The sequence below is a fragment of the Pongo pygmaeus genome, chromosome 10 (assembly GCF_028885625.2).
Source record: "Pongo pygmaeus isolate AG05252 chromosome 10, NHGRI_mPonPyg2-v2.0_pri, whole genome shotgun sequence".
In the NCBI taxonomy this organism is placed as follows: Eukaryota; Metazoa; Chordata; class Mammalia; order Primates; family Hominidae; genus Pongo; species Pongo pygmaeus.
Window position 1 is genome coordinate 103,750,962 of NC_072383.2, and position 19,950 is coordinate 103,770,911.

Genomic DNA, 19,950 nt, shown 5'->3' on the forward strand with positions numbered 1-19,950 from the left:
TAATATTTCAGGGTGCAAGGCCAACTATGATTCTGTGCAGCCAGTATGAGTTCATCGGAAACCAACATGCTTACAACACAGCCTGTCACCTGCCCTGAACAGAGCACATTGTGTGAAAAGTCTTTCAAACGAGATCAACTTTAATCTTACTCATACTTAATCTACTGTACACAAAGCTTGTATGAAATGCTTTACCAACATCAGCTAATTAATCCACACCCTGTGCCCCGTGAGGTAAGCCTGCAAAAATATCTCTACAACAGGACTTGCAAAACTGGAGCCCGAGTGAGGAGTAAATATTAGCAATAACATCAATAAAGATAGCTGCTAACCCTGAGTCTGCCCTAAGTACTTGATGTTGCTGTTAAATGTTTTTCATATATTATCACATTTAATCCTCACAGTGCACCCATGAAGTAGATACTATTATTTCCATTTTGTAAATGAGGAGACTAAGCTTCAGAAAGGATAAATAACTTTCTAAAGCCACATGACTAGTGACTGGCAGGCAACAACTCAATGCAGGACTCGAAATCAAAAGTTCATGTTCTGACTATTATGCTATTCCAATCTAAAGTCCAAAATTGCACCTACTCAACACTCAGGTGGGCAGGACCCATAGGGCCCATAGATATGAACCTAACTCTCACACTTTTCTAGTGGTAGAAGAACAAAAGACGTGGCCTAAAATGGGAATTCTCAATGGAGTTCCATGAGCAGCATTGTTTTGGGCACTCTGGGCCGCTCTGGCTGCCATCTACACTATGCACCACTTTGTGAGAAGCCCTGAAAGGATACCCTGAGGAGGGTTTGCTGACGGCATCTCCCATGCTCAACAGAACCTCCCGGGGCTGTTGCCAAGGCAGAAAATCAAGTGGCTAGCAAGCCTGAAAGGAAAACTGGGCATTTGGCAAAGGAATGTTTATCTTTCTGTAGCACAGAACGCTAACTAAATGCAACTGTCACCAGAAACCCCCAAGGGCCTCTGTGCGCAGCAGCATCCACGGTGAATATGAATGGAGAGGCTAGAGAGTGGGGTGGAGGAAATCCACATCGACCTACACCAACTATTTGGCTGGAGATGTTGCCTAATCACATTCAGTACCCAGTGTTTATCACAAAGCTGGCGGTCACAGGTCGCACTAGTTCAGGAGCCCCTCGAGAGAGGATGCACACAGGGAATAGTGAGGGGTGTGGCAAGAACGCAGCTGGAGCGTCTCATGCGAGGCAGGCCACGGGGGGATGTCTGCTGGACCTGGACTTTATTCCAGCAGCAGTGGGGAAGCACCAAGGAACTCAGGCAGGAGTATGAGAAGCTCAGGCACGGGTGGAAGAAAACCAGGAGTGGTGGTGGTGGGAAGAAAACACTGAAGTGGGAGAGAGAATAGATGAGGGGGACTGATCAGGAGGCCACTTGGAGAAACTGAGATAAACAAGGGTCTGAGCCTGAAGCAGACAGTGAAGAGCGGGGCATGGAGGTGTTCCTGAGGCAAAAACAGCAGGGTGCGGTGAGTGAGGAAGGCGGGGGAGTCAGAAAGAACTGCGCTGCCCACGTGGAAGGGCAGATGGAGAACGGTGCCTTCAGCCAAGGAACTGAGGAGGGGATATGAATTTGGAAATGACAAAAAAGTGTGCCGTTGAGATGTCCTTGCTTTTAGGTGGAGCTGTCCCAAATTCAGTCCTTCAATCAACACCTATGGGGCCAGACTGCTACCCAGCAAACACTGAATGGGGCCAGACATGGTGTAGGGCACTGGCAACATCTAACTCTGAGCTCTGGGAGCTGAGAGTCCATGAAGGGACAAGGAAACCCCGTCACTGCGTCTTAAGTGCTCTGACCTACAAGTGTACCAGGCATTTGGGCACATTTGGGCACACTGGTGAAGGGCAATGGCACTTTGGCCAGGAAGGGAGCGGAGGAAGGAAGAAAAGGTGTCAGAGAAACTTTGTCAGGCTTGCAGTCAGTCTCAGAGGCCAGGAAGGACATCTGCCAGGGCAACAGGTTAATAAAGAAACAGGCAGCAGGAGTGGCAGAGCAAGAGTGGAGGGTGTGCAAAAGGTCTGGCATGTTCTGGAACAGCCAGCAACAAGACAAGAGGAGCAGGCTGATATGCAGCTCATGAAGGATTTAGCATGCCTTGCTGAGGACTTTATGCCTTTTCCTTGTGGTTACAGAGAGCCATGGAGGCGTCTGAAGATGAGGAGGTGACCGGAAGGTTTGAAGTAATCCAGCTGCGGTGTGGAGGAAGAATGAAAAGGGGAAGACATCTTCCTGACGACAGGAACTGCAATCGCCCAGGGAAGAGCTAAAGCTAACTCTGCACAGTGACAACAGGCAAACGTTGTTTCGAATAAAGACCCAGAGTCTGGAAAGTGGCAAGGGCTAGAAAAGGATTCAGAAATGGCCAGGCAGTTGCTAAAGTGATCTTGCCCAGGGAGTGAACACAGACTCACCAGAGAAGGATTCCAAAGGAATTCTGCAGGACCCCAAGACTTCAGGGAACCACCAAGAACAAGGGGCAGAGCCCAGGAGGGGGCCAGGAGACAGCCTGTCAGAGGAACCAATGGAAGACAGTCTCGAGGGGGGTGTTGTTAACAGAATCAGATGCTGCCCATGGGCAGAGTGGAGAGAGGCTGTGAGCCAGGCACTAAGCAGCCTCCCGTGCAAGGTGGAGGCCAAGACCAGATTGAGGTGGCTTGAGAAACAAATATCAAATGTTTGGCAAGGAGCCGAAGACGGCACATACTGCTGTTCCTTCAAGAAAGGATGAGAGGACTAAACTTCTATTTAACCCAAATAACAGTGCCAGTGTACAGTGCCATTGTAACTATTATTATCATAAAACAGAAGATGGTTCTGTTCACACTGAGAGCACTCTGTGAGCAGAGACTGATCTTAGCATTTTACAGGTATTAACATGATTAACTCACAAGAACCCTCTGAGATGGGTATTCTTATGGACTCTGTTTAGCTGATAAGGAAACTCAGGGAATCAACTGATGGCTTGACCTGCCCACGGTTACACAGCAAGCGCCTGAGCCAAGACTGGAACTCAGATCTGTGAAGTCCAAGGTCACACACTTAACTCCTGTACCTGAGTGAATGAGCCTCGCCCAGAATAATCTAAAAGCAATCAATAGCTTTTACGTTGCTATCTGAAAGCTACCAATGCCAGCAGGAGGGAAAGCTGCAGACCCAGGTGCAGACCAAATGCAGAACCCAGGTCTATGAAGTCACTACCAAGAGCCACTCAGGCCCTGTGCTCCCTCCGACCTTAAGCTACATATGCACCTCCTCTCAGTCCCTGTCAGATAAGCCTCAATGTGACTGGTTTTCAGGGCTGCTAAAACACACTGATTAGAACATTTATGGATAAAAACTAATGAAACCAAGAAAGTTACTCTGGGATACAAAAAGGAACTGGGTCCTGCCTCTAACATATTACAAAGCTGTGGGCTGATAAACAGGGGTGGTTCTTCCATAATGACAAGAGGAGCCTCTAAAAGCTTATACTTCTTTGGCCTCTGCTGCCATTAATGGTGGCTAGCGTGTCAGGAGAGCAAGCATAGTGGTTAAGAGGGAGCGCAGGCTTTGCAGTCAAAGATCGGGGTTTAAAATTCTGCCACTCATCAGCTGTGTGACCTTAGGCAAGCTACTTAACCTCTCTGAGTCTTAGCTTCCTCATCTGTAAGTACATACTATACAAATACCTCTCCTCAGTTGTGAAAGCTGAGTGGCCAGCCTAGTGTGTGGCACTTTTATATGCCTAAGAAGGGCCACTATTTTCACTATTAAAACACGCAGCTGTGACCCTGATCTGCCTCCTAGGTGCTTCTCCCTCCCCCATGACAAACTCACACTCCTGGATGCTCACTACTCTCATCTGGTTTCCTGGTTGGTACATTCACTTGTTTAGCTTGCTATCTATATCATCATTCTAAAGAAAAGTATTTTTTTCTTTATATACCAAATTATGCATCCTTCACTCCTATTCCCTCCCACTGTCTTTACCCCAATTTGAGAAAATACTATTCCCACCTCCAATTCAGGCTTCTAGGATCAGGAGTTTTAAGATCAGCTTTCAGGATCAGTAGTTCTGTATTCCGAAAGCTTTGGTTAAGAACGACTGCAGACATGTAACTGTGTTAAATTAAACCTGCTTTGCTGAAGGAAAGTGAGAGTCTTAATCACGGTTCTCATTTCAAAAAAATTCCATCCCAAATTTACTTAAAAAAAAAAAAAAAAGCAAAAAAAAAAACCAACAAAAAATCTCATACAGACAGAAGGTAGCAACTACAAAGGTTTGTCATTTGGTGGAAGAGAATGCCAGGTTACAAGGGTTGCCAGGTTTCGTGAATACTGCTGGGGATAGCCTTCCTGTCCTGCCCGCCAGGAACATTATTATCGTTGACCCCACTTTCTCAGTACAACAGCTGAGAGGAGAAGCAAGATGACCTAAATAAATTTCACTGTAAGCTCCTAACAAATCCATTTTAAAAGATGAGAAAATTTTAAACCTCTTTAGGAAAGAAAGAATATTATGGCCGAGATGCAGAATGAAAATAAATATCAAATGTGTTGAATGCAAAATTTGAGCAGAATTAACTGAATATATATGCATATGCATCTATTTAGACATAACTGAAGTTTTTAACTTATTTAGCCAATAGTTTGAAAAATAGAGTGTTCTAAGTAACCAAGCTCTTCTCTGTTAATGCACTGGAAAGGTATACTACTTTTCATTCAAAGGACCCACAGTGGACTATTACCAGATGTGACTCCAGGGACTACTGTAAGATGCTGAAAACAGCTTAGAGCCTACAGTTTCATTCTAGAGGTTAAGCCAAACAAAATTTAAAATTTCCCCAAACTAGCCACAATCAGCAAAACTGCTCATAGAAGTTTTCCTCTAGTTTTTCTTGTTCTTCCTCTTTCTAAAACTAAGGTCTCTGAAGGGCATTCGCAATATCAGCATCCAGAAATATACCATGTAGTCTGATTAAAATATCTTTTATGAACACTTATCATTCATCAGCAGCATAAGCCTGCTTTTGAAAATATGATAATGAAAAACTGTATCTTGCGGAGAGTCTGTTTTTAAAAAGGAAATTATAAAACTCTATCAATCAAATTCAACATGCCTAGGTGTAAAATATTTATGGAATAACATGCAATGAAATCAAGAAAACATAACTTTAGGGGAAAAAACTTGAATGAAAACACTGAGAAATATACTATCTTAAAACATATATATGAAAACAAACAGATCAAAAAAGGAATCAGAAAAGATTTCTTTCTTCAATTAAAAACAAAACAAAACACCTAAGCTTTCAAAGAAACCTGAAAAACCAAGTGCCCCTGGCCCAGCCAATCTGAACACAGCTGATCACTGCTTGACTCTGTCTTCGAATCTGGCAGCACTAACCAGACATTCTCACCAGCCTCTGCTGCAGGAAACGCTGAGGCAGGAGGAAGGGTTTCTGGCCAGCAGGAGAACCCACGTGATGATCATATGCTGCGCATTAAAAGCTGGGTTACAGCCTCTAGGAAGGAAAGACCCACTTAATTTTGGCAAAATGTCGTTTTCTGCCTCAACAGAAAAAAATGCATGAGACAGTGTTTGGATATCACCAAGTAAATGATTCTGACAGACACCGAAAGGCAGAACAGACATTCCTCCGAGTGGCAGAGACACAGTCTCTTATGTCTTGGGGCTTTTAAGCCTTAAATAAGAGACAAATCACTTAGTGACGAAATACAAATTGCTGAATAGCAAGCAATTTCAGGTATAAGCCCAGTAAGAAAATTCCTGTTTTTTTCAATTTAGAATATTTAGGGGAAAATAAACAAATTAAAAATTGACAAAGTTCTCATATCTCTAAATTCTGAATGTCTTAACAAAACACATAAAATCACAGATGAGCACATAATTCTTTTGGTCATTATAACTAGTTCTAGCTACTCAGAAGGCTAAGGCAGATCACTTGAGGCCAGGAGTTTGAGACCAGCCTGAGCAACAAAGTAGGACCTTATCTCTACCAAAAATTAAAAAGAAAAAAAATTAGCTGGGTGTGGTGGTATGCACCTGCAGTCCTAGCTACTTAGGAGGCTGAGGCAGGAGGATTACTTGAGCCCAGGAGTTGGAGGCTACAGTGAGCTATAATCATGCCACTGTACTCCATCCTGGGTGACCGAGTAAGACTCTGTCTCTGAAAATTAAAAATTAAAAAAAGAAGGATCTAGTCCTTTTTTAAATATTTACAAAAATTTTGTGTAGAGACAGGGCCTCACTATATTGACTAGGCTGGTCTTGAACTCCTGGCCTCAAGCAATCCTCCCATCTTGGTCTCCCAAGTGCTGGGATTACAGGCCGGCCCAAAGCTAGTTCTAATTAATAAGTTACACTTATATATTACTGCAAAGTTTGCCTATCTATATCTCCAGCCCTGTACTCTGGATCTGAACTTTCAACAAGATCTCTTTACCCACTTTGATGTCCCATGGACTCCTCAAAATCAGTGTTTCCAGAGAGAATTACAGTCAGGCATCCCCATAACAGATAAGCACTCACAGGCACCCACACACACCCACACGCATCCTGCGTCTCTTCCTGTGTTCTCCCATCTATCCACCCTGCCGTTCCAGATGAATACCTGAACATCATTCTTGATTCATCCTTTACCACCTGACCCCTTCACACCCAATCAATCACCAATCTACCTCCTAAATACCTCTCAAGTACAGCTGCTGCTTTCCACTTCTACTGCCACCTTCCCTATGCTTAGGAGTGAAGAGTCTCAGCTTGGCTCCAGCTGATTTGCTCTGCCATGAATTAAATGGGTGCACCTGGACAAGTTTCTCACCCTCAGAATCCTTAAGTCTCCCAACCAATAGCACAGGCATAATAATAATAATAATACCCACCTCAGAGTTGTTAGGGGAATTTAAATAAAATAATCAACATAAAAGCCCCTGGAACTTCCTGGATGCTATTAAGTATTCAATAAATCTCAACCCTTACAATCACCCTCCTTTTGGGTGCCCAGCACAACCCCACCAGGTTAGGTGGCCCTCCGCTCCTGGCCCCTCTAAGGCTCTCTGGTGATTGCTTTGTCTGCCTCCCAACCCAACTGTCAGCTCCCCAACAGCAAGGACTGAGTCTTATTCCCACATGATGGGAAATGACTAATAAAACAATGAGCAGTAATATGAGTGGTGGAGCTATGTAATAAGAAATGACTATATATGATTAGTAAGAGCTATATACTACTGAATGTGGTATAGGTTAAGTACCCTGCATCTGAAATGCTTGGGACCAGAAGGATTTAGGATTTTTTCAGATTTTGAAGTATTTGCTGTATCAGTCGAGCATCCCAAATCCAAAACTCCAAAATGCTCCAATGAGCATTTCATTTATGTGTCATGTCAGCACTTAAAAAGTTACAGATTTTGGAGCATTTCAGATTTTGGATTTTCAAATTTGGGATGCCCAATCTATATTCCTTAAGAGATTATTAATGAGAAAAACATCAACACATAAGATTTAAGTCAGCAAGGAATCAACAATGAAAATGATCAGTTACCATAATATTGTGATGTGTCCAATGCTTTATAACATAAAGCATTTTCTTTTTGAGACAGAGTCTCGCTCTGTAGCCCAAGTTGGAGTGCAGTGGCGCAGTCTCGGCTCACTGCAAGCTCTGCCTCCCAGGTTCACGCCATTCTCCTGCCTCAGCCTCCAGAGTAGCTGGGACTATAGGCGCCCGCCACTACGCCCGGCTATTTTTTTTTTTTTTTTTTTTTTTTTAGTAGAGATGGGGTTTCACCATGTTAGCCAGGATGGTTTCGATCTCCTGACCTCGTGATCCGCCCGCCTCAGCCTCCCAAAGTGCTGGGATTACAGGTGTGAGCCACCGCGCCCGGCCAGCATTTTATTTTTAAGTAGCTCATAAATCTTCTCTTAGAAAGCAACATACATGGACACTTCTTGACGTTAAAAAGATTCACTTTTGCTACTCAGCAATTTATTTTGCATGGTTTTGCAAGCCAGAGATATTTGTTCCACAAAACAAAGAAGCCACCCGATAGTTTCAGAACCGTGACTCAAGTCTTTTCAGAGGAAGCAGTTGAAAAAACATCTCTGCCCTCCCACACTGACATCTAAGACTCTTCCCATTTATGAAAAAGACAAAGAGTATGTGTCAAAATACTGGACCCACTCATTCACAGGTAGAAAGAGGAGACTCAAATGTTTCCCATTGGGTTGAATTTCAAAAAAATAAAAATAAAATTAGAAGCAGTTATGCGGGCCGTCTCTAATGGTTTTAATTATAGAAAAATCACTCTTAAGCAATGAGAACAGACTGTCCTTAGGTTTTTGAGGTGAAAAGTAGTGAGAAAACAGTTCAGATTTTGTTTCAAAATCTTAAATGATGTTTTGCGGATTCCAATTTCTCAACCTCTGAGGGAAGTTCAGGATGAGAGGAGAGAATGCCCACTCTGCGGTATCCAGGTGAGGGGTGGCGGCATACCTGGGCTCCATAGACGCGCTGCATCGCCTGGAGCAGCTGGTTGGTATAGTCTGTGAGGGTGCCAGCATCTTCTTCAAACACGCTCAGTAAAGAGCGAGTCTGGAATAAAAGAAGAAAAAAGGTCAATTTCATTTCTAAGTGGAAAAGTTACAGAGGAGGAGGAAGATCCACACACCCGCACATGCAGAAACCAGAATGGGAGGAAAGAAAGGTACCTGTTGGTTCCCTGGCTTCTTTTATTGATAATACCAGTACCATTTGATTCCTGGAGCTCTGGTTTAGAACTCGCTTTCTAATCCTTTAGACTACAGTGTCAGGGCAATTTCAGAATTGGAGCCAGAAAAGCCAGTTTTTAAAAGATTATGACTGAAGGGCTATTATCTGTTCTGACTTTAGCCCCTACCTAAGCACCAGTAAAGTCTATCCAATAAAAAAAGTGTTTAAAAGGACAGCCTCTCCTCTCAAGTCCATAAGATAAACACAGGTCAGGCCTATCTGTGTACCTGGGGTGTGGTCACCTAGCACAGCTATAGTGTGATCATCCCAGCAGGAACCAGCAGTCTGGTTTTCTGTAATCTTGGATGTCTTGCAGGAGTGTAGGAGTGTGTCATTCTTTCCTCTTATGGTACTACGATTTCCTTGTTTCTTTTTCTTTCTTTTTTTTTTTTTTTTTTTTTTTTTTAAGATGGAGTTTCGCTCTTGTTGCCCAGGCTGGAGTGCAATGGTGCGATCTCGGCTCACTGCAACCTCTGCTTCCCGGGCTCAAGGGATTCTCCTGCCTCAGCCTCCTGAGTAGCTGGGATTACAGGCACCCACCATCACACCTGGCTAATTTTTTGTATTTTTAGTAGAGACAGGGTTTCACCATGTTGGCTAGGCTGGTCTCAAACTCTTGACCTCAGGTGATCCACCCACCATGGCCTCTCAAAATGCTGGGATTACAGGTGTGAGCCACCGCACCTGGCCTGCTTGTTTTTAATTATATTTTATTCAACCATTTTCAAACTCACAGCCAAGAAATTTCACATCTCCTGGGCCCACCAGCAGCAGCTCTGGACATAAAACTCAAATAGCAACTTAATAAGAATGCTAGTTTACCATTTTTAGGAAGACAAACTCCTCAGTGCTCTGAGAGCAGCAGAGCAAAATCATAAGCTGAAAGGCATTTCCTATCATTTTCATCCACAGTGCTTAGAACACAAAAAGCACTAGAGAAATAGTTACATACTGGATGGTGTACAAACAAGAATCAAGGTGCATAGAGGCAGATCTACTCAAGGGATTTTCGTTAATGTGCCCAGCACAGTGGGAATTTAAAGTACTATGTTAGCAATAATTGGATCACAACTTCAAAATATAACCCATTAGGCATAGAATGAAGAATAAGTTTCAGGAATGCCTTTGAGGTGATATCAAAGCACTTTACCAAATATAACTCACTAAGGCTCATTATTTTCCTGCAAATAAATTGCAATTCCTCCTTTCTTTTTCTAACTTATTTCAGGTAAGGGAACAGTAACTGACCCCAAAGCACCCTCAAAAAACTAGAATAAGAACCTATGCATTGGGATCATTACCTCCCACCACACATGCTCTACCCCGACTCTGCTCCAAAACTCTGATGCGCTTCACAGCAATGCATGCTTATCCCGCTTTGCCCAGTCTTCCAGGCTAAAAACACCAGGACTAATGTACTGTCTTCAGTACCAATGCTTATCCATAGAAGAGCCACTGTGCAATAATGAATAAGGAAATTATAACATCATGTTTAAAAAAGCTCTCAGTGAAAGAAAAACACAGAATTCGTACAGTGTATAATTTGTGTTAGAAGAGCTCTCTGAACTTTCAAAAATTCATAACCACAGTATGAAATATATCAGGACCTGAACAAAGGTTTTCCCAAACAATATTTATCGATAATATGCATACACATTGTGGCTTTTTCCTATTTTAGTCCATTCCATTTATAAACAAAAATTGTGGTTGTGAGCCACTGGATTTCATAATCTACTAATGGATGTCAACCAGTAGGCTAAAAACACTGATTTAGGAGAATGAGAGCGATATAACTGGATTGTGGCTAGTTTTTTCAAAAATACTACTATGTCCATTTAGCCAAATCCTGTTTATTGCATTTAATACTCTTAGGGATAAAAACAGACTGGAAGCAAAGAGGTAAAAAGGGAAAGAGAGGGTTTGCATGAATGTCCTCCACAAAGAGGGTAGAAAGAAAACTACAATTACCACTTACTCTGTACCACCTATTGCCAGACGCTGTGCTGGGCACTAAACATATGTGACTTCATTTAATTCTTCTAGCAACTCTGCGAGGTAGATTCCATGGTTCCATTAACTTCATTTTACTGATGATGAAACTGAGGCTCATCAAGGTTAAGAAATGTGTTCAACCTCCCACTGTAGGAATGTGGCAGGGCTGGGATGTAAATGGGTCGGCAGCACTGAGGTCACCAGCAGGGTGGCTCTCATAAGCGAGCATGATCTTTGGTCCACAGTGTACAGCCCTGACTGGAGGCAGGACAGGGGCAGACTGGAGCTGGATGCTACTACCATGTTCCCGCCCACAATACCTGCCAGAGAACTACATCACAAGTGTCCTTTTTCCTTATACCGTGGACATGCGACTGTGATGCCCATTAGAACTGACAGAGAAACTCTGGTCTTCCCTTTTTAATTTAACTCGGCAGTGATCACCTCTGGAAAAAATATAACCAGCTACCTTGGACACTGGCTATCCTCATTTACTACACTGTGTCTGCTCAAACTTTGGTTTGGAACAACAGAGATATTCTGAGACATAAAGAAGGAATGAGACCAAGAATAAAGCAAAGGCAAACCAGTAGCTCAAAATCCCACAGTATGGTCAGAAAGACACTGGTATATCTCACTTATAAAGTAAACAACAGCAATCATTTATGGGGTTACTATGGCATACCAGCATAGAGACACTTTACATATGTTATTTGTTCTTCCTAACAACTCAACTAAACAGCTATTTTTATTTTTATTTTACGTACCTCCAAACACAACCTCAGAGAGATTGAGTAACTTGCCAAAAGTAACAGTAGCAGATTCAAGAGTGGAATTCCATCCATTTTCTACTGCCTGACACTTTTAAGGGTATGCTCGGCCAGAGAAACAAATCCAAGCACCCTATGCATACAGCCTCAGCTCCCCATCACTCCTTTACCTTAAAGAAACTGGGTATTACCTAATAAAACACTCCTAGACATTCTCAAGAATAGTGTGTAATTGTGTAATGGCCCAATGTTAACACCACTGACTATTAAGAAAATTTTAAGGTTACAAACAAAGTTCTTATCTCCATAATTTGGTGGAGGAAGAGAATGTCCTAGTGAAAAGAGCCAAGACTTTGGGAGGCCAAGACAGGAAGATTGGTTGAGCCCAGGAGTTCAAGACCACCCTGGGCAACATAGCAAGACTCTGTCTCTACAAAAATTAAAAAATTAGCCATGTGTGGTGATGCGTGCCTGTAGTCCTAGCTACTCAGAAGGCTGAGATGGGAGGATCGCTTGAGCGCAGGAGGCTGAGGCTGCAGTGAGCTGTGATCATGCCGCTGCACCCCAGTCTGGGCAATAGAGCGAGATCCTATCCCAAAAAAAAAAGAACCAAGTCTATTGAAAGGAAAAATAGGTTATAAACAAAAAGAGGAACAGCACAAAACATCTCCACAGTGAAGACCTATAAAACCACCAGGTTATGTTTTGAGATTATCTTGTTTGAGGAAAGAAAGGCCTGATTTGGTTGGAGAGGGCTGTTCCCAGCTGGGCCACTCAAATGCATAACCTCAGAACTACATCTTTCATTTCTTTGTTTCGGTTATGCCAATTGCAAAAGAAACAAACAACACACAAACTGAGCAAGCAATAGTGCTGTTGTCTTCACCTTACCTCAAAAGTGTACTACTTACAGGACAAGAGAATAAGCCCCTGAAGAAGTACAAGCTGCAGGAGCTCAAAGCTGCATTTGTGTTCCTATCGCAGCAGGATTCACACTGTACTGGAACTGTTCCCTCATTATCTGTCTCTGGAACGAACTGTGAACCAGTCAAGGGTAGGCACTCTCATTTATCATCACATTGCCAACAGCCAGTAGTGCCAGGCAAGGAGCAGAGGCTTCTAAACAGGAATGGAGGCAGATTTCTTAATCCCTAAAATGTTCTGCTTCCCATATATGAGAGGTAAGCAGAAATAATGCATGTGTATGCACACGGACTAGTTTTACAATGCATCATGCAGCACTGCAAACTAAAAAGGAGTCCATGAATAGATGTGTCTAAGGTCAGTTAACTGCTATTCAGCTCTTCCTGGGTCACTCAGTGCAATTACAAAAGCTTTGGTGTTCATTTAATTAATCCTGTGCAATCACATTACTGAAGCAACTCTCAAAATTACTCTTCATAAAACTAGAAGAAACACACAATAGATGGTTTATTAGGATATTTTCCTTTTAGTGAAACATTTTAGGTCACTGATGACAGAGAAGCCCGGTGCTAGATAGCTGGGCTAACTTGAACCATATCCCTAGTACAGACAGGTAAATTGCCTGGGTTCCAGTCCTGGCTCTGTCACTTTATGGTGTATAGTTGTAAGCAAATTACTTCTCTGCTCCTTAGTTATTTAAATAGAGAACGTACTTCAAGACTATTGGGAGGATTGAGTGAGTTAATATAAGTAAAGCATTTAGAAGAGTCCCTGGCACATAAGATCCATGAGACAGGCATTTGCTATTGTTTTTATGCTTTGCACATAAAATGAAGGGGACGGATTAGATTCCTTCCAGTTCCAAGTCTATGAGTCACCTTGGGAGTAAAGCTACATTAGGCACAGGTCACATACAAGAGAGTAGTACATAAATATGCTCTGATGATCATTAAAGACCTTCTTAAAGTCAGTTTCCATTCTGTACAACAGCATCATTAAGAGCCCTCTTAAGGGTGATGGCCAAGTCTCAAAAGCAATGACAAATAAACTTCCTATATTAAAAGGAACATATTAAATAAGAATGATAATGTCTCTAAACCTCCTCTGCCACATACAAGTTCAAAGTTATACAACACGTAGATATGACACAATGTTAACTCTAAAGCACCTTGAAGATCACCTGCTCCCTCCCTGTCTCTCATTCTGTAGATGTTCTGCAGATTAGGAAACTGAGCCAGCCACAGGGTGGAGATGAAGAGACCCACCCACATCACATCCTAAGTGAGTGTGAGAGCCAGAATTAGAACCCAGGTCTCCTGACTTGCTCTACAGTCCTGTCTACTTCCTCACAGCTGGGCAAATCCTTTAAGCCACTCAGAAACAGTGTATATTCCTTTATGTGAGAGCTGGAAATTAAGAATGTGATCTGTTTGTGAGGACAACATCAAGAATCAGTTAGTATAACCTCTGTAACCTGGCTTAGGCATCACCACGTAGGTTAGAAAAGCAGGATATTTCTTTGCACCTCAGTTCCCACAAGTGCAAGGCAAACAGAGATCCTTGTTGAAAGTGATCATTTAAAATCTCACATTGCTATCTTCAGATTCCACACAACAGATATGAGCATGGACAAAATGCCTTTTACCAAGGGCTGTAGTCTGATTAAAATGCCAGTCTACAGCTATATAAAAAAAGGGGCCTTGAAAAAGTCAGTCCAATGGATGCAAACTCACCAAAAAAAAAAAAAAAAAAAAAAAAAACAGCTTGCTTCCAGTTCCTTACTTATCTACACTAGGAGGATCACAAGAAATGAACAAAAGACACCTATGCATACAGCCCTTTGGACTTATTCTGAACTGTCGATGTAGGTAAATCCACACAAGGATCATCCTGGGAGGTATTATTCACTCAGAAGAAAAAGGGAAAGAACCCCAAAAGAGAGGGGAAAGTGTGAAACGAAAACAGGTTAATCTTATTCTAAGTTTTCAAGAGTTGAGACACTAGAAAATAACGGCACTTATTTAAATAAACCCGGGATGCTGAACCAGGAGTGTAGGTATGAAGCCGGGGAAATGTTAAACAAAGAAGAACAAAAGACCCCTGGGGAAAGGTGTGCTGAATTATGAACTAATGTCATTCTGCACTCATTTGCTATATTTACACACCAGTTTTCATCTGCAGAGCTCAAAGGACTTGACTCTCATCTCGAGTGTGCTAATGAAGTTCCCTTGTGCGACAAATGGGGCAGGTATTGTATTTTTCTCTTCACTAATGGGAAAACGGTGCCAAAAGGAGGCCTGGTACCGCCGGGAAAGAGATCCAGGCTCTCTGCCTCTCATTCTGGCTGGCACAGGTCTCATCACATCATTAGGCGTAGCAGTAATAAGACTGACTCATTATCTGTACCGGACATTGTCTGCTGACAACTTTACAGGTGTTTCTCATTGACTTCTCCTAACAACCCTATGAAGCAGGCACAATTATTATTCCTATTTTACAGCCGACAAAACTAAGGCACAATAAGGTGGTTTTCCTGAGGCACTCAGCTACTAAATGGAGTCAAAGTTTAGATCTCGCAGCCTCAGTTGCAGCTGAGTTTGCAGGGGGGTCACGACATCAGGACTCAGGCCGCGGGACTCTCTCCCCTGTTCCACAGCTCTGCCCCGGCTCAGGACTCAGGGCCCGGCCCGGCCCGGCCCGCCCCCTCCTCAGCCCGAGAGAACCCAGGGGGAGGCGCCGCGAAGGGGCCGGGCGCACTCCCGCGGCTGCCCGGCCTGGGGCGGGGCCTCCACCCCGGGGCTGGAGGGGCCTCCTCGGCCTCACCCCTGCGGGCGAGGGGCACCGGAGCGGCGGGAGGTACCTGGGGGCTGTCCTGCAACGCCTCCTCTAGCAGGAGCTTGTCCACGGCGGGCATGGTGCGGCGCGGCTCAGCCGAGGGCTGGGTTGGAAGGACAGAGGGAAGGAGACGCGGCGGCCGAGAGCGCTCCAGGGCTCTGGGCTCAGGCGACGCGGCGGACACTCCGTGCCCGAGGCGGCCCCGCGCGCGTCCACGCCTGGCCAGTGGCCGCCGCCGGCCCTCCCCACGGCCCTCCTCCTGCCGGCCCTCCTCCCGCCGGCCCGGCCCCCGGCCGAGCCGGATCAACAGGAAGTGTGGCGAGCGCCAGGCAGGGAAACCGGAAGTGTGGTGAGCTGCGGTCCGGACACCGGAAATGTGGCTTCCGCGCTTCCGCCTGCGCTTGCCGGCTCGCGGGGAGCTGGGGGCTCTAGGTGCCAGTCCCGCTGCTGAGGGGACCGTTCGGGTGTTTGTTCTCTGTGCTGAAGGTCCGTCAAGTCAGTGCATATGAAGTCCAAAAGAGGAACTCGAGGGTGGAAAGATAAGGTTTTATCTGCTTGTGGCTACCCAGAAAGCCTTTTGAGTTGAAGGAGCGAACAGATTTTTTCTTTTAATGGAAGGAAAAACCCACGCTTCCCACACCACTTTTTCTAGATAAATTTCGACGCCCCTGAAACAGCTCTGAGAGCAAAGATGTCGCCTATGCTATGGGAACAAAGAAAAGAGGAGAAAAGCTTGATAACTGACTCGTCTGTGATAATCAGAAATAACCACTTTGGAAACCACAGCTATTTGATGTGGTCATAATTAGGTCTCGTCCTCCTGGTTTATGTTTTGTCATTTTGGAGAATTTCATAATCAAATGTTTAGAATTGGAAGGGCTAGATAATCTAGGTTCCAGTGTTGTCATTTAGAGATGAGAAAATAGGACCCAGAGAAATAAGTGGTCTGCCCAGGGTCAGTTAGTAAACGTCAGAGGAAGAAAAGAAGGAAGGGAGAGGGATGGAGGAAGACTGGCAAGTGGAACGTGACATCTTTTTACACGGAAGGCAAGGGTTTCTGAAGTTCCTTCTTTAGAAGTTAATAAGACTGGCCGGGCGTGGTGGTTCACGCCTGTAATCCCAGCACTTTGGGAGGCTGAGATGGGTGGATCACGAGGTCAGGAGTTCAAGACCAGTCTGGCCAAGATGCTGAAACCCCGTCTCTACTAAAAATACAAAAATTAGCCGGGCGTGGCGGCATACGCCTGTCATCCTAGCTACTCGGGAGGCTGAGGCAGAAGAATCACTTGAACCCAGGAGGTAGAGGTTTCAGTGAACTGAGAGGGCACCACTGCACTCCAGCCTGGGCAACAGAGCAAGACTCCGTCTCAAAAAAAAAAAAAAAAAAATTCATGCAGTATGTATGTCACCAAAATCAACAGAGGGGATATGGTAATATATAAATTCTACATTCTGCAGAGACTTCTTAGGTATATCAAGACCCAATCTGCATTGCTGACACCTCTGACAGTCTAGTATAGTAGCATGCTGCCTGATCACTTGAAAACTCCAAGGCCATTATTCCCTTGGTCTGGCCAGTGCCAACCTGACCTGAACCAGTTTATGGCCTCCATCTACCATATTTTCCTCCACAGTATTCTTTCTTCCCTATTCTTTCTTGCCTCCACCATACTCTGTCTTCCCTGTAGGTGGAATCATATTCACACCATATTTCTTCCCTTTCCTCTATTTTATACCACCTGCCATTCAGTTCATTTTACCTCATCCAGTGTCCCAGACTCTCTTCTCCACTGAAATCTAATTCCTCATGGCCAGAGTCATGCTCTTCCTTCATCCTGATTGCGAGAACAGTACAAGGATAGTATTATACCAAGGGAAATAAATGTGCAAATTTTAATTTGAAAATATACATTACAAGAAGTTAGTGCCCTCAGAACCCTTGAAAGGGCTCAGACAGCCCCTTGGGAATCACAGCATTTTTCGTGTACCACCTCATCTTCTAATCAAAGTTACTTTTCTTCAGATACTAGTATTCAACATTCAAAAATTGTTTAAGCTATCCCATTACTTTTCTGCATTTTATTGCTACATTATGGGCTAAACAGCCTTAGTGGGATTTCTTGGAACTTAAGAACTATTTACAACATTTTTTCTATGGGAAAATCTATCCCATATTCAAAACAACTAAGTTACAAAAGTAGATCTGGAAATACAACACATGCGTAAAGGTTTTAATTTATCTCATTTGTTAATTCATCCAATCATTCATTCATGTATTAAATATAGACTGCTCAGTGTTAAGCACTGTCTCCCACTTGTTTGATTCTCATTTAAATTCTGAAGACAAATATCCTCTCCTTTGATAATCTGTGAGAAACTACATAAGAGGAATTTTTATGTCAACATGAACACTTAAAAATGTTTCATTAAAGAGTATATATCTGTTCCTATTAAACTATTATGCAGGTGGATTTTAGAAATCCACCCCACTGTCTCTGAAATCCCTGGCCAGCTGTGAAGTTGGTGACAGGAAGTACAAAGATGGACAGTCTGGAGTTGTCGTGATGTCTGGAGAGAGAGCGGATGAATTATATGGAGCTGTAACCTGTGACCCATTGAAGGCCAATGGGGAAAAGGACACAGTGAGACACAAAAAAAGGACCCAGGATGGCCAGGTCAGAGAAGGCCTGGGGCTTCAGGAGTAAGAGAGAAAGGCAGGAGTGAAGAAGGCAGCTGTTTTGGGAGATGCTTAGTAAACTGCATGATAGGGCACACGCATTGAGATTCTTTCCTCTGCCAGTCAAGCCCTTTCTCCTGCCTCTTGTCTGACAAACCCAACCACAATCATCAAATCCCAGTTTAATGTGACTTTTTTGATGAAGTCTTCATTTACTCCTGTCCCCCCAAGCAGAATACATTTTCCTTTCCTTGAGTGTGCTTCAGTAGCACTTGCTGAGATAATTCTAGAATAACACTTACCTCTCTTTGTTTCCACCTCCAACCTTCCAGCTAGAATGGGCAGGAACTTGGTCTTATTTATTTCTGTAATTAGAGTGCCTAGTACATTACCTAGCACAAAAGCAGTTGCTTGATAAATACTTACTAAAATATGTTATTATAACTTATACATGATTGATACTCCAGAGTTTAAAAAATGTTTTCATGAATCTCATTTCATTTGATAGCACAATGCTGCTTTTGCTGTTAATCATTCACTAGGTAGCACTGACTGTGTGTTAGACTCTTCTCTAGAAGCTGAGGATATAGCCTGAATCAAAAAGTAGTCCTTGCCCTAATGGAGTTTATATTCTAATGGAGGAAATAATAAGAAACAAATACAAGTTGGTAAGCGTATGATAACCTTTAGTAAAGGAATAGAGGATCATGGGAAGCAGAAAGGATTCTTTGAGGTGTGCAACTGTTGAGCTGAGAATTGAATCAGGGAAGCCCAGCCTGAAGGAAAGAACAAGTGTGAGGGCCCTGAGGCTTGCTCCTCTTTGAGGAGGAGCAGAAAGGCCAATGTGGCTAAGGACAGCGAGGCGGGAAAGAATGGGAGGAGATGAGGTTGAAGAGATGCCAATCACTGGCTCACAGAGGACGCTGAGTCCATGGGAAGGACTTTGGGTGTTGCTCTTGATATGGCAGGAAGCCACTGTAAATATGAGCAGCTGAATGACAGGGTCTGATTTACATTTTTAAAGACTATCTGTGGGTTCTGAAGAGGCTTTTGCAATCCTTCAAGCAAAAGATTGAGAGATATAGGTCAAAGTCGAGGGTATGGAAATGTTGGGAGGTAGTTGAAGTCTGAACATATTTTGAAAGTAGAACTTACAGGATATGCTGGATGTAGTATGTGAGAGAAAGTGGGAAAGCCATTGGGCAAATGGTCTTGTGATTTACTGAGACAGAAAACCTTGGGGAGAAGCAGGTTGTTGGTGGCGGCGCATCAATAGTGTTGTTCAGGCTGTTGTGATTGAGATGCCCATTAGGCAATCAAGTGGAAGTTTCATGTGGGTACTTGTATATACCACTCGAGTTTAGGAGGAGACTGGGGCTGAAAGTATAAATCCAGGAGTTCACCAACATGGGAATGTTATTTAAACCAAAAGAGTAGATGAGATATCTTAGGAATCTAATACAGAAAGGAAAGAGGAAAGCTTGGTGGATTGAGCCCCAAGCAAGATCCAGCAGTTAATGGTGTAGGAGGATTATCAGGAGACTAATAGACCACCCTAGAAGCCCTATGAGTGGGAAACTTGGAGGCACTACCATCCTAAAAGCCAGGGGACAAAAGCGTTTCAAAAATGAATTGATCCACAATGTCAAATGTAGCTAAGAGATCAAGTAAGAATAAAAACCAGAAATTGACCTTTAAATTTGCCAATAAGAAGGTCACTCGGTGAATTTGGTAAGAGACTTTGATAAGAGCAATTTTATTTGAAAGCAAGATGGTGTCTGTTCAAGAGCAATGGTGGGAATACAAACAGACAATTCTTTCAAGAGGTTTTTCAATAAAGGGAAGTGGTTGAAGGGGAAGTGACTGCAGGGGATGATTTAAAAAAAGGGAGGTTTTTGGTTTGTTTGCTTGTTTTAAAATAGAAAAAGTTGTAGACTTTAGGCA

The 19,950-nt window shown here is 43.5% G+C and overlaps 1 protein-coding gene across 6 annotated transcripts in view; it reads right to left on the reverse strand.

The window, feature by feature from the left end:
• Window positions 1-15,620, reverse strand: part of APPL2 (adaptor protein, phosphotyrosine interacting with PH domain and leucine zipper 2) — a 63,316-nt gene extending 47,696 nt beyond the window's left edge. For 3 of the 6 annotated variants that reach the window (XM_063646656.1, XM_054444323.2, XM_063646658.1), the window contains exons 1-2: window positions 15,355-15,618; window positions 8,533-8,631 (exon numbers count right to left, since the gene is read on the reverse strand). In XM_063646656.1, the coding sequence (XP_063502726.1) occupies window positions 8,533-8,631; window positions 15,355-15,408 (153 nt within the window). In that variant the 5' untranslated portion in view covers window positions 15,409-15,618. Of the gene's footprint in view, window positions 1-8,532; window positions 8,632-15,354 lie in introns of all 6 variants that reach the window. The other 3 variants (XM_054444325.2, XM_054444324.2, XM_063646657.1) reach the window with 3 other exon arrangements.
• Window positions 15,621-19,950: the final 4,330 nt, after the last annotated feature.